Source organism: Orbicella faveolata, unplaced genomic scaffold (genome assembly GCF_042242905.1).
Source record: "Orbicella faveolata isolate gen_17 unplaced genomic scaffold, um_ofav_v1 contig_48, whole genome shotgun sequence".
Taxonomy (NCBI): Eukaryota; Metazoa; Cnidaria; class Anthozoa; order Scleractinia; family Merulinidae; genus Orbicella; species Orbicella faveolata.
This window is the reverse complement of record NW_028301578.1, coordinates 15,012,159-15,026,724: the sequence shown is the minus strand read 5'-3', so window position 1 is coordinate 15,026,724 and position 14,566 is coordinate 15,012,159. Positions and strand designations below refer to the sequence as shown.

General features: G+C 38.7%; 1 protein-coding gene across 2 annotated transcripts; it reads right to left on the bottom strand.

Moving 5' to 3' along the window:
• Window positions 1-1,101: 1,101 nt before the first annotated feature.
• LOC110044764 (copine-3-like) lies at window positions 1,102-13,550 on the bottom strand. 2 transcript variants are annotated; one of them, XM_089280981.1, is made up of 16 exons: window positions 13,158-13,550; window positions 11,574-11,753; window positions 10,635-10,700; window positions 10,184-10,261; window positions 9,504-9,587; window positions 9,102-9,191; window positions 8,587-8,682; window positions 7,674-7,760; window positions 7,234-7,293; window positions 6,256-6,389; window positions 5,657-5,711; window positions 4,942-4,993; window positions 4,112-4,245; window positions 3,361-3,524; window positions 3,153-3,222; window positions 1,102-2,717 (listed from the first exon to the last, which is right to left on the bottom strand). In XM_089280981.1, exons 1-16 carry the CDS (start codon window positions 13,284-13,286, stop codon window positions 2,586-2,588), a joined length of 1,611 nt encoding a protein of 536 aa, XP_089137107.1. In that variant the 5' UTR covers window positions 13,287-13,550; the 3' UTR covers window positions 1,102-2,585. The 2 variants fall into 2 exon arrangements, with proteins under 2 accessions (XP_089137107.1, XP_089137108.1); XM_089280982.1 differs by lacking the exon at window positions 8,587-8,682 and adding an exon at window positions 8,434-8,529.
• Between the last annotated feature and the right edge of the window lie 1,016 nt (window positions 13,551-14,566).

Sequence of the window (14,566 nt, the reverse complement as noted above, 5' to 3'; positions counted from 1 at the left end):
ACCAGCAAAAGGCGCCATGTTTCTTGATGCACAGCGTAAACAAATGAATAAAGCTATGAAAAGTTTTAAAGTTGCGCCACTCTATAGCGACCTCTAAACAATAGCCCTCTACCGAAGTCTGTACAATGAACCCTCTAAACAATGGAATAGAGGGAGTAAGTTTCTAAAGAAACTGTGGTGCTGCGTCGGTTGGGAACATAACAAGATAATTTGGTTTTATCAACTGGGTTGATAATGTGAATTGGCCACCGTAGAGATTCGAAAGCTGACGTTTCGAGCGTTAGCCCTTCGTCGGAGCGAAGAATAGATAACTCCTTCACTGCTGGCCATGGTCCAGTATTGAAACCGATATACCCTAAAAAAATCGCCCCTCACCAAATTTTGGTACCTTAATCGATTTAAATAAAAGCTTCCCTTTCAAGGGATTCACCAGCACAACTACTTCGCGTGAACTTTTAATGCAAGGGCCGGCCGAAGCACTCTTATAAGTTTTCGAGTTTTTGTTTTTCCTTTTGAGAGTCGCGCTTATCTGCACGTCAAAACTCGAACGAATGGATTCAGCTGACTTGCCTTCTGTTTGATATCGGTAGTTTCTACTTTAAAAGTTATCTTCTCTGAGCTCCGTCAAGATTTTTTCAATCTGAACAACTTTGGGCTAAACAGCGAGCAGTTGAATAAAGTTACGAGGATAATTGAATTATCACTCAAAGCAATCAACCGTGAAGTCCCCGCGTTCCAAATGTAGAACTTCCATCACGCGCGACTTCTCAAACACAGGTCAACACAACCGTAACCGCAGAAACAAACAAGGCGACCTTTCCTATCTCCAGAGCTATTCCGCTATGAATTGTCGCTTCGCCCGCGTCAATTTGGACAAGGATGCCTCGCAGCCAAACTTAAGAGAAGCTATTTATACGCCTGATCACCAGAATGTACATCCTCGTACCCAGGCTATTAATGAAATTTCGGTCGGTCGGCCAAAAAGATCGAGGGCGAAAAGGATAAAAGGAAGGCTCATGTTCTTCACTGCGCTTTCAAAATTCCAGCGAAAAACGGTACAGTGACTGACAGGAGGCACTGCGCAGTTAATACACAGAAAGCAACTTTAATTCATGAATTTTATTTGTTGATCCTAATGCTGGTGTACTAATTCGGTACAGCAGAATGTATAATACGCAAATTGTGATTGTGACTGCATTATTTGTGCATATAACGGATAGAAATTCTTTAAATGAGACAAAAATCAAATAGCGATTTTACTGCTCCAAAATTTCTGTCGAATATTATCATAATTCTAAGAATGTGTAGGGGGTGGCGGGAGGGGGGGGGGGGGGGTGCTTTGTAACAAGTTAATGCGTCGTGCAAAATTAAAGTTACATTATAGAAACAAATCATAATTCAAACCAATAACACTCCTAAAAACACTCCTAAAAACATTGAAACAACTTAAAACAGCGACTGGAAATCCGAGTCCACAGATTTCCTCGTTCTTCCCAAACGTTCATTAGTGTTATGATTCTATCAAAACATGAACAGCGATAATATTCTCTAAGTTTTGATCTCGTGAGAAATTTCACCAATTTTATGTGATACGTTATAAGTACCTATATTTGGTACGAATGCAATATGGATACATTCGAATATGCTATCGTGGCTATGAGCCTGCGCAGCAGTCGTTTTCTTTCCGAGAACTCATGAAGACACACTCTCGTTCCCAGAGCCCTTGCGTTTTCGTTACAGTCAACGAAGGCTCGAATCGAAAACTGGATTCAAATAATCCTGTTTCCAGTTTCATCGAGCGCATGCGTTCAGGTTCAATAAAGGTTTCTAAAAGTCCGTGGAGAAAGTAACCGCTGTGATTAATGCTGGCTCACCTGATTTCACCCGGAGGTCTCCACTGCTGACCAAAAGGATCGTGGCCTCTGGAAACGAATAGATTGGTAGAGGCATGGGGCGAGAGACGGGACTGATCTCACTCGTGCGCAATCAGTCACGTGCCCATCGCGCTCTCGGAAAGGAAATGAATGTTAGGCTGGCTTCGTGATTATATTCAACAACAACAACAAAAAAATCAAATCAGCGCTTTACACACAGCCCTTCCTTGTTTGTGTCTAGTCACCCATTGAAATTTCTAAAGTATAGATGAAATATTACAGATAATGCGACTAATAATTTAATTCCTGGTATTATGAAAAAGATCTAAAACGCAGCTTAAAGTAAAATGCTTAACTGACGTGCAACCCCGGTTAAGCGACTTCCGGTATAGCAAACATCCGGCTATGACGAACAAACTCGGCGATCCTACCCATTTCTCCAGCTTTTTCAGACTGCACATTTTTTTCTGATAAAAGAACCGCACCTAATTTCAGCTCAAAACGAACGGTCGTTACAGTGAAAAATTCAGTAGGAAACCGACGACATTGAGATTCAATCTTAAGACACGCTGTCGCGCTTTTCTGCAATATCTCGCTAATAAAGGTAAAAACTATGAAAGCTGTTGGTAATATAGCTTACAGTGAACCACATTAATAGAATCGAGTCAGTTCGATTAACCGAAGTTGCACGAATGAAGTCAAACTGAGACACTAAAGAGCTCCCAAGGAGGGAGGAGCTGGTCCTTTTGGTGGCATGGGAGCGAGGCCCTTCTTGCTGAAGTACTCCTGAACTTGTTTGGGTATTTCCGCTAACACGTGTTTAGCAAGAACTGCTGGAGATTGCTGTTGAAAATGAACGGAATAGTATGAGACCTACACAGAAACTTTTTACAACTAGGTTTTAAGCCATGAGATCAGGGTCAAGTAAATTAAATTTCCTCGAACGCCTGACTTTGAAATTGGCATCATGAAGAGAAATCAGTTTCTGATGACATCGACGGTTATGTCATTAATCACGCGTGATTTGCGTGACACTAGTCTCTGATAAGGTTTCGGTCGACTCACTGTCCTAATAATTTCTGACTTTGTTTAAGTCGCATACACAGCCATTATTTGAATCACCACGCAAGGCTTTTTTTAGGAAAGAAGTATGGCGTGACTATTTAAGTAACGTAAAGCTCACTTTGTGCGCTGCTGTTAGGCCTGGTCACGTACAATACCGTTCCAACTCACAAGATGTCACAAAACGTTTTTGACAGAACAGAAAGTCAAACTAACCGTTTTAAATTCTCTAAAAGGCACAAACTGTACAATGTCCCTGTCAGCGTAATGATGGCCACATCTCAGCCTGAAGAAATAAAACAAAAATCTATGTTTGTTCTCACAGATAAGGTCAAGTTGTAACCACGAAAACATTTAAGACAGTTTGGTTGGTGAAAAGAAACTGCTTCTTTATTGAACGCTGTTCAACTCGTTGTAACCTCACCTTCCTTCATCAGCATCAAGTTCGTTCATATCCTTGAAATCAGCTTGACCTACTCCAACGATAATCACGGACATGGGGAGACGAGACGCTTTGATAATGGCGGCTTTTGTGTCCTCCATGTCTGATAACACACCATCAGTCAATAGCAACAGAACGTAATATTGCTGTAAAGACATAAGATGAAAACGATTTACTTCAACATGTAAATAAAGTTGGTCAAGGTCTCCAAGGTGAAGTGTAGTCGTTTACGGCCGTTCCTTGAGAAAAGAAACATTTTGTAAAGAAATGTCTGAAGAAGAAATTCGTACCGCTGTCATTTGGTAGCCTGCGAGCAAGTTCCTTCCGCTCCCCCCACCCCAAGAGAGCTTGCTCGCAGGCTACTTATGTACTGCTTCTCTTCTTCTGTGCCCAACAGCGCCGAAATTTTAATTTAAAATCTTAGGGGAAGGGGTACGCCTGCAATAGTCTAGCATCTCATCCAGGCGGGGTGGGGGTAGAAATACACCACGTGTCTTCACGTTGCATGAAACCCGTAGATTCAAGTGAACACGGGCCTGATGGCCAAGTCGGTCTCGACACAGATATAACTGTTCTGTGCTTTATGTTCGCCCTTAAACAAATTACTAGCACTACTTGATGGCGCAGTTACATCGTGACGAATTGCTTCATTCTCATCACTTGTCTGCTTAACAATGTGCCGTTACTGTAACGAGAAGTTAGATAAGGATCACTGACACTGCATTGTACATACCGACGCTGTGTTTTCCTTGGCCGCCTGCTCGGCAAATCTAACCACGTGATTGATGATCGGCGAGACGTTGGTCGGGCCATAAAGTTGCACTTGACGAATACAATTCTGATACGCAGCGACGATTTCGGGGATACCTGTACAAGATAGGAGAAAACAGTTTTGTACTTTTACATGGGTATTGTTTAAGACCAGCCTAAATATCGGACGGTTTGTTTTGTTTATCATTATTGTGCTTGGATATTTTGATTAACGTGTTTTAAGGCTCCCTCCACACTACACTGGAGAAATTTGAAAACACAACAGCAATTTATTTCTACGGTTAGGTCTACCGTCTACACTACTCCGTCACGAAAACGGAACTTTTCGAAAATGCTCTTCAAACCGGAGGAATCTGAAAACGCCGGCTTCACGTCTTGGTGTGGACGGAAAACATTTTGAAAACGATGCTTTTCGAAAACGATGACATCAAGGTAATAATGTGATTTCCCTGCTAGAGCTTTCCTCAAGCATATATCCAAAATGACCCTGCCAGTGATTGTTGCGTTTTCAAAATTTCTCCGGCGTAGTGTGGACGCAAAACATTTGATGCGTTTTCAGAGTGAAACCATCGTTTTCAAATTTCTCTGGCGTACTGTGGACAAGCCCTAAGCCGTTTACCAAATTGGATGGAATTGGAAGGAAAAATAACCACTTCCATCGACCACAAACTATCAACAGCGCAGATATTACGGAGTTAAAGCAAAGGTAACGCCAGCGGAGACTTGACATTCAAGGTGAACATTGTGAATCATAACTGAGATATCACATCAAAGTTTCGAATTTTTCCTTACCGTGACAATACGGGTTGGTGGGGTTGAAATTTAACGGAAACTCGTGGGAAACCTAAGAGGACAATCACAAAATAAACTCAATCAGTTGAAGAAACAATTATCTTTTGTACATGTACTTAAAAACAGTGCACAACAAGCTCAAGCTGATAAAGAGAAATCGATCTCTGTAGCAAATTTAAAAAGCTGCGGATGTTTTGAGCGTTAGTCCTTTATCAGAGCAAATCACTTTACTCTGACGAAGTGCTAACACTCAAAATGATAGCTTTCACAATTCCTTGTATAGCTATATAGGAGAACCTTTGCTGACGTCATTGTTCACATTTTTCCTCGTTAACATACGACTTTTGGCAAAGAAGGCATTATTCTAGACACAAATTGACTCCAAACATTTAAAGAGCTTTTGAAACTTAGCAACTGGTGAAATGTTTGGCTGTTTGGGTGTAATATTCGAGGAGAAATTGGCTTTCAAAAACTGCAAATTTTTGGGTGGTTAAAGTGCTAATGAGCTCATACATTCTTTGTAAAATTTCGAGTTTTTAAACCGGCGTACATGTAGCACAAAAAAATATTCATTAAATCGAGCTCAAATTCATTGGGACTGTTAATCGTGCTATGCTCATTCAATTATTGTAAACAAAGATTCTCCTATAGCTATCTGGAACCTGGATTTGTGTCATCCCAGAGGCTGTGACTGAAGAGCTTCGTCACCCTTTACCTGATTCGCTGGAGGTATTCTTGCTCCAAATCCTAACGCTGGAAAATACTTGTCCCTTCAAAATAAGATGTAAGCAAAAGACAGTGTTAATATTTTGAAACTTACTAAAATTAATCCAAATACATCAGTGTCACAAAAATAAAAAATCTGATTCTAGCTAGACTGATCAGAATCAAAACATCACAGCAACCCAAATTAAAACTTTTTTTAGAAAATGATTGGACACGAGCAGGTTCTAGTGTTTGGATTTTGCACTAAACCACTGCTTTCTGGCTTTTCAATTTGTCGCACCAGCGAGCAAGTTTACGAACAGGGTGGAGGGGAACTTTGAGTGTGTGTGTCTCTTGCGCCTTAGCTGCTCTCGCCCCCTGACACAAACAAAAAAGCCTACTTGCAGGTTAACAAAAAAGAGAGCTCAGAACAGTGTACATCAATTTTCCAACTTCTCACTTGTTCATCATTACTTCCAAATGGATTCCTATAAATTGTCAGACAGCCTTCAACAGAATTGCTTTAACTTTTAAGCCAAGCAAAATTTAGTCGAGCGTCCTGATTATTATTAGTTATTACAAGTAGACAACATAAAAACTGAGCCTCACGTGTCATAGTCCTGACAGACCTCTCCCACAGCCACCAGAGCCTTGACGTACTCATTAGGTTCATAGGGATTCATATAGTGCAATGACTGGGGATGATTTGGATCACCATTAGATGCTGTGAAGTCTATACCAACCTGTGTTAAACCAACAAAACGAAATTGTAACCAAAATGTCCAACCTTTAGGTGAAACTACCAGTGGGATTTTTGGAGGCACAGTGGCCGCCTCATGATTAGTGCAATCATATCTGATTCAAGTCCAGGTTGAGCCCCACCCAGGGACATTGTGTTGTGTTCTTGGGAAAGACACTTTACTCTCACAGTGCCTCTCTCCACCCAGGTGTATAAATGGGTACCGGCAGATTCAGCGCTAGGGTAACACTGCGATGGACTAGCATCCCATCCAGGGGGGGAGTAGAAATACCCCTAGTCACTTCATGCTTTACAAACCGGGATAAGCTCCAGCCTGCTAGGTCACTTGCCTCATATACAGACTTTTACCTTTTACCTTTTATCTTTTACCAGTGGGTTAAAAGAAATGGGAAATCCACTTTTCCACTTTTGTGTGCTTCTATCATATTAATATTTTATACTTACATGTAAATACAATTATTTCAGACTTCCCCAAAGCGTAGTAATAGCATTTTGAAAACTTTTCTCTCTTCTTTTCCAGTCTTTTTTGACCTGTAATTTATTTTCATTCAACGCTGATGCCAACTGGCTGCCTGGCTCTGCTAGCCACTTTGGTTATTCCAGGCAGCCAGTACACTAGCTATATTTTATTAGCTATATTTTGTGTAATTAGTAGACCTGAGAGAGAGCACAAATAAAGATTGTTGTTGCTCTTGTTTTCCAAAGTTCCACCACTATTGTTACAGGGAGGAGGCAAGGAACATTGTCCAAGTCTCCTCCATTCCTAAACCCTACATTACAAACTTGCTAGTCAAATGCTGGTTGAAGTTCAACATCTAATTACTTACTGTGAAGTTAATCTGACATCCTCCCATTACGTAATCTAAGAATGTGTGAACTTTGGTTATCTGGGGAACATAACAAAATCCTACTTCACTTGAGATCAATAATTAAACAAATAAAAGAAGACAAAGCTATTGTTTTGCAGCTAAGTGAAATACAGGCTCTGTGTCACCCTTGTCAGAGTGTTCAGTGTCATTGCAATTCAAGTGAACATTTGGTTGCTTATTTTGGCTGCTTTTGCTATTTCCATATAACATTCCAACTGCATCATTCATTGGTTTCTAATCACAGACAAAGAAAGGTACAGCACATCATAAATGTGAAAGACTTGGAGTAGGTGTATGGATATTTTTGTGGAACCATGCATTCCACTAGGATACATGTATGTACAGAGCATACCTCACATTAACACTCAACAGTTTTCAAGGCACGTGTGTTTACATACATTACACTGGACAACGTACAGAACTCCAGAGTTCACATATCCTTTCTTCTTTTGTTTTTTCTTGGCATTCACTAAGTCAAGCCCTTTCTGAAATAAAGCACATTTCACAAGATATAGATCTAACTACCAGGCACAATATTGATAAAAGTCGATGATTCTATTTATTTGACATTAGTGCAACTGACACATTTACATGTACACAATTTTCAATTTTGAAACTGTTCTCTAGACTCACATAAAGTAGACCTGTAACTTGTTTGGACAAAATTATACCCAATTAATAGGGATATTGTATAAGTACTCCTAAAGGGTAGCATATTGAACTTTTAATTTATTGGTCCATGTTGGATCCCTCATCATGATCACTGGAGCAACCACTTTCTCTCGCAGACTCTCTCGCAGATATGCCCCACTTGACTCCACCCCTAGCCAGTTTCCATTTTGCTTTTGGCTGGGTGGAGACCGTACCTCCTTCCACCAAGCTAAATAGATGGGTGCTGGCTGGGGGGGGGGGGGGGGGGGGGACACATGGAAACTTGTGATTCAGAAGATGGACTAGCATTCCACCTAAGGGGGAAGTATCACACTCCTAACTATAGTCACTTAACGTTACAGACAGTGGAATGCCGGCATGAAGACAGACAACTGGAATACTTTGAGATTTTACCGAGTTCAAATCAGGAAAATTTTATGCCCCACTCCCCTAATCTGATAACAATGATTGTCTATAGTACATTGCACTAAAACTTAATCACCTTACCCCACTTTGTTTTGTCTCTAACAACTGTCGAAGAGTAGCACTGTTTGACCCAATAAAGTCATGACTGCCATCGTCATCATAATCAAAGCAATCAATCTGCCACGGTCAAACACAAAATGACCAAAGAAAAAACATCAGTACGTATGTACATACCCCAGACTCTTTAGCATCAATCAGTTGTCGTAGGCTTAGGTCCACATAACCAATCAAATCATTATTGTCATCTTCATCCCAGTCGTAACAGCCAATCTGGTTATGTCATGGAATTAAATGATTGTCATTGTTAGCATTTTATGGAGGCAAGGTTAAGCCTAACATCAGTCAATACCCATCATGTCAATGCAAGACTGTTATCACCAGCAGGATAGCGTTCATTGTACATCTAGGACTGAAGGGGCATATTTTACTCATTTTTGTTTTTTGCATGGCATTTCTTTCAGCTTTTTTTATAATAAGTTTTATTATTATTCATGTTTTCCTGTCTGTTAGATTAAAAGAACATCGCTCACAGTACCTAGCAAATGAGACATTTATTTTCTGATGCTAAAACCAATTTTACTCATTCACTGCTGGCACTCATTCTTAAAAATAAAGATCATATCCAATTATGCACTAAATAAATATTTTCTAATAATATTTACACAATGCAGACATGCATGTAGCCTTACCTTAATTGTTGCATCATAGTCTCCACTGCAGAGAGTTTGAACTGAGATGCTAAATGACTGCCATGATGGATTCAAGTTATTTTTGATAACCTACAGAAAAGCAGGTAATTAGCAAAACTCATTAACTTTTGTTATTCAGTTATTATGCTGATCATCAGACCTGTCAGGTCAGTTCATTGTTTATACCTCATCTACAGATCCTCCTCCCACCCCACCCATTGCATCCTTGCAGTGACCTGAAACACACAAACCAAACCTAACTGACATAGCAACAAACGTACATGTATTTAGGTCAGCAAAAGTATACAGTGTACATGTGACAATTGAACCACCTCCAGGGTCAAAGTCATTGCCTTGTATGTTTGTTGTTGTTGTTGTTTCATTTCTCTCAACCCAGCTCACCTCAGTTCGATGAACAAGCAAGGTTCCACCATCACTCTTCACTTTTGACAGTTGCAGAAAAGGATCTGACTTTCCCATAAAGTCCTATGAAAGCACATGATACACGGTCAAAAACTGTTAATATTTAATGTGTTGTTCAATAACCACAGTTAGCTGAACAAAAGTAAGTAAAAAATTCACGTTAATAAATAAGCATGACCTTAATGCAAGTAAATTGCCAAATCAGCTAACAGTTTGTTGTATAATAAGGAATTTTACAGCTGCAGCTTCAAACAATTCTTCTTAACTGGCAAACTCACTCAGACTACAGTACATGTACACACATCAAGCATTTACAAACACTCACGACAGATAACATTAATTTTACAGTTAGTAGTACAAAACATTACATTTTGTGTTAAACTAAGAGAACTTGATTGCACTGTATTTAGATCCATTCACTACAGTACATTTCTTTTCAGTTCTAAGATAATAACTATTAGACTAGTATAAATTTATCTTCATTCCAAAGGCACTGTTAATAAGTTTATAGCAAATACAAGTATGCACTGCTTACTACATGTCTGCTTCCTACATTCATGACCAAGGCATGATAGTATATCATCATTGTTAACTAATTAATTACACTATAATAATGTTGATTAATTATCAATTAAAAGTACATCAAACTCATACTGTACTTTTTTATCCAAGTTTGAAGCTCTGAATGTCAACTGAACTATTTCATTTCCAGCTCCTTTTAATTCTTCTGCATATACCTAAGTATAAAGAAATGGCATTAGAAATTAATTTAAACATTAGACAGTATGCAAGTTCTATACTTTTAAATTCTGGCACTTTTTAACTGAAAAAAAAACAATGACATTTTGCTCACTATCTAAAATTTTTTGACGGCTTGATCAGTACAAACAAGAACTATTTTTCCCTTTCAATGAGTGAACATTCTATATATTTTTTTTAATACTAATAAAATACACTAAAGGCAGTCCACAATAGCAGTGGGTAATCATGTCAAGTTGCACAGTCAGTGTCCCATGTTGGGCGTCATTCAGCTACTGTTAATAAATATACTAGTTAATAAACAACTATTAACAGTATGCATTTACTAATTCAGGAATTATGTATACTCACAGTTATTGTTCCAACTTGCCTTCCATGTATTTGCAGCGTCTTTGAATATGATTTCTTTGATACGACCTTGAATAAATAAGAACAGGGAATTCAAAAGAAATGGAGCAGAATGGTCAATGCCATTAACCAAATTGAATCTTTTTTTTTCCTCTTCAATGTTGGATCATCATCAACTTTTTTTAACATGCTTATATACAATAATTATGTCAAGTGCCTTACTGGTAGTTAAGTCAATTAAGAGTTACATTGCTTTTTGAGGATTTGTGAAGACGCATGTTCCCAGCACTTGGTAGCCATGCCAACTCTGCCTTTGTTTACACTCCAGATATCAATGAATCTGCTGGTCCCAGCTTATATTGGTCACCAAACCTCCTGAACATTAAGGAAAGTGCTTAACCCTCTCACTCTCAAGAGTACCGTGTGGTACCAAATACCATTACATGCTCAATATTTGGTCAATTTTTCTCATATTTGAACGGCAAAAAGTTCTTGGACAGAGCTGCATTATTTAAGCTATAGCTTAAAGGTATACAATGTACCTCAACTATACAAGGAGTGAGATATTTTTTAACACATTTTTCATTTTTCACTTTGATTGCTTTTCAATTCAAACTGTATGTATGGTATGGTATCCCACAAGTAATGTCTTTCAAATGGTATACTATGTCTGGTCCTGGAATCTATCTATACATTGTACCGTTTACCCCACGGGAGTGGGATTTCTAAGTCAATTTTGAGAAATTTAATTCACAGGACACTTTCCAACATTTAACCATGTTTTTGTGGTTGAATTGGCAGAACCTTTTTTGGCTAGTTAAATTACCAAATATTTTGAGCTGAGAACAAGCAAAATTATTGTTGATCTTTCAGAATTGTGTTTCTGCTTTGGCATCACTAAGTAACTCTGTAAAGTGTGTTAGTCAGCAAGAGTTTCCATACCTGACCCAGATTACACTCCATGTCACCCAGAAAATCATCATCTCCCAGAGCACTTGTCTCATTATCGATATCGTAAACTGCAAACCTGAGTTTCTGTACCATCTCAAAATAGTAATCCACAACAATCCCTTTGGCAAAATCAGGGTTGAGGTTATTCTTGACTCTTTCTGTTCTAGCATGCTATATGACAGGAAAAGAAAAAGACATTTTACTGTTTTAAGTGTCCACTTTTTTTTATATAATCAAGTCTAGGCTTTACATGTATATAACTACCGCTCAGGGTAAAACGCAGACTGCAGACTGCACACTGCAGACCGAGGATAAAATGTAAACTGAGGGTAAAATGCAGAATGCAGTCTGCAGTCACTCAACCAATCAGATTGCAGGTAGAATTGAACTGATCAGAAATTATTAGTATAAATCTACTACATGTAGTTAGCACTCTACCACAGATGCTGTTCTCTTATTACCTTAACACTACTCACTATAAATTGTGTTGTAGATAGTCAGTAGCCTACAGTTTAGCTGTTGTTGTTTCAATTGATTTTTATCATAAAAAATAGATGGACTAGCCATGCTTGAAATGAACAGTTGACTAACAAATAAGTTTAAGGGTTGTCAAAAGCAGCTGGCTACCAGCACAAATCACTGTCTACTAATTCTTGCTTGCAACTGCTTCATCCATCCACTAGGCTATCTTCCAACTCTTTAGAAACTGATGGCATTTTAAAATCAGCCACCTTCAATAAAACAGCACCGTCTTCAAAACTTCCTGACAGGCATGTAATTTTAAGACAGTGTTTTTTTCTGGTGCAATGATTATAAAATTTAAATTACCTCTCAGTACAGCTCAGTGATAAATCAAAATAAAATATGCTTGAAATAAGCCGTATATTATACTGTGATAAAATGTAACTGGCATTTGAGAACACAAGGAAAACACAAACACGAGCCGCAGGCGAGTGTTTTCTACACATTTCTCGAGTGTTGTCAAATGTCCGGAGTGTTTTATCACAGTGTAATACACGGCTTAGGCTTCTTCATTTGCTTTAAGATATAGAGGTAATGTGGCGAGAAGCAATAAAACACGCTTTTTCTATGTTTTATACTCTGATAAAACATGGGTTTTTGAAAGCAATCAGAGTGTGCGCAGGGTTCTATCTATATTAGTATTATGTAAATTCACCATTTTCAAACCAGATATTTCAATTTCGACAATTTTGCTTACTCTATTTTATAGAAAAATCTGAAACTGAAGAACCAAACAAAGAAAAATCGAAATAAGAAATGTTTAATAAAATCAATCAAACGCTAGAGGGTGATATCTAACTAAAGATTAAAGCCTAAACAACTTGTTAAACTTTAATAAATTCTTCAATCAATTCCCAGCTGATCACTAGGATTCCATAAGTTAGTGCAACGGTTAGAGTTTGTCTCTTAAACAAAGCTTCACACAAGATGAACTCTTCCATGTAAACTTAGGACATTTTATATAAGCTTAAAACATTAAGCTAAGGTAACCTAAAAGTATACAAACTTTATTTATAGCTATTACGTTGTGAGTCACGTACGAAGCACGCCTACCTCTACCCATTTTCCGTGTGCATCTTGAATATACATGGCACATAGAGGATCTGATTTTGAAGTAGTGTCTTTATCAAGCAGTCCTCTACAGGACAAATGAAGTTCTACGCGAGTTACACAATCTGCCATTTCCAGATGTTTTTGTCTCTGTTTGACTGCGAATCACCAGACAATGAAGTCAGCCGACTGTTTGTCAGCAGACTTTTCGTACGTAGTTGACGTTGAGCACTGTGAGGAATATAATCTCGAAGCGTGACGATCTCCAGAAAATGTATAAGTCTTTGCAAATACAAGACTGATCGTACGTGCAAAGCAACACTTCTCCCTGACAAACTCGCCCACCCTACTCTTCGGGATTCTTCTCGGCTGGAGACTGGGTCAGAGTTCAGCCAAATGCCTTCTGGGTTGCGGGGCTTGACGCAGTTTTCCTGCAAAATATCCGCAAAATAAACGCGATCATACTCTGTTTTTCGGGCCGCTTTCATAATTCGTTTGTCCAAATATACGAGCATCAGAAAATTACCTTGATCACAGGCAAGAGAAGATTAAGGTACCTTGATTTTCTCTTGCTAACGCTGTGTCATTATCAGGAATTATTTCAATCCGTTTTTCATTTTCGAAAAGGGAACAATCGTTCGCGCATTATAGACGGGAAAATATGAATAAATTTAACGCTATGGAAAATGAAATACGAAAAGTTTTTCAGCGGGGGTCCCAAACTTGTGGAGAAAATATTACAAAATCTGATATGTTCAAAAAATATGTTTTAAAAATCCAAAATTTTAATTTTTAGTTACATAGAACTGATTTTACTGTGCTTTGTTTAACTCCAAATCCTTTTATTATGTTATATAGTTCAATGAAAAGCCCCAAGGGGAAGTAAAATAGACTACGTATGTATGTATGCATATGGTTCTCAATCGGCTACATCCTCGTTCCCATGGCCTTTTCCATGGAAGCGAGGTTGCTTGATTGAAATTAAGATGAGTGCGGACGCACAGTTACAAAAGATCTTGAGGGTCTACAGAAAATAAATGTAGCGTGTGAACAGGCTCCGGCTGGAAACGTCTGAATGCGGCTAGAAGGACCAAGAAGGAACAAGCTGAGAGTGAAGTAGCTGAGGAGTAACGGGGTGGGGATGTTCCTTCGCCTTTCCCCTCCCCTCTCTATCCTCTTTTTTCTGTCCTCTTTCTTTCAGTCATTTGTCTGACTGGAGACAACCGTTGCTATGGCTGTTGCTACGTAAAAAGGAACTTATACCATTGTGTACTTTCCTTGAATTTCACACTATTAATACACCAGCATTAGGATGAACAAATAAAATTCATGAATTTAAGTTGTTTCCTGTGTATTAACTGCGCAGTGCATCCCTGGTCAGTCACGCAACCGCTTTTTACTGAAATTTTGAA

What these genes read in the sequence shown, in the direction of transcription:
- LOC110044764 (XM_089280981.1), bottom strand. Translation starts at nt 13,286, where the DNA reads ATGGCAGATTGTGTAACTCGCGTAGAACTTCATTTGTCCTGTAGAGGA. An exon ending in TGCTTGTTCATCGAACTGAG is followed by an intron (nt 9,192 to 9,503) that starts GTGAGCTGGGTT and finishes GCTTTTCTGTAG; the next exon opens with GTTATCAAAAATAACTTGAA. An exon ending in GAATACCTCCAGCGAATCAG is followed by an intron (nt 4,994 to 5,656) that starts GTAAAGGGTGAC and finishes TTGTCCTCTTAG; the next exon opens with GTTTCCCACGAGTTTCCGTT.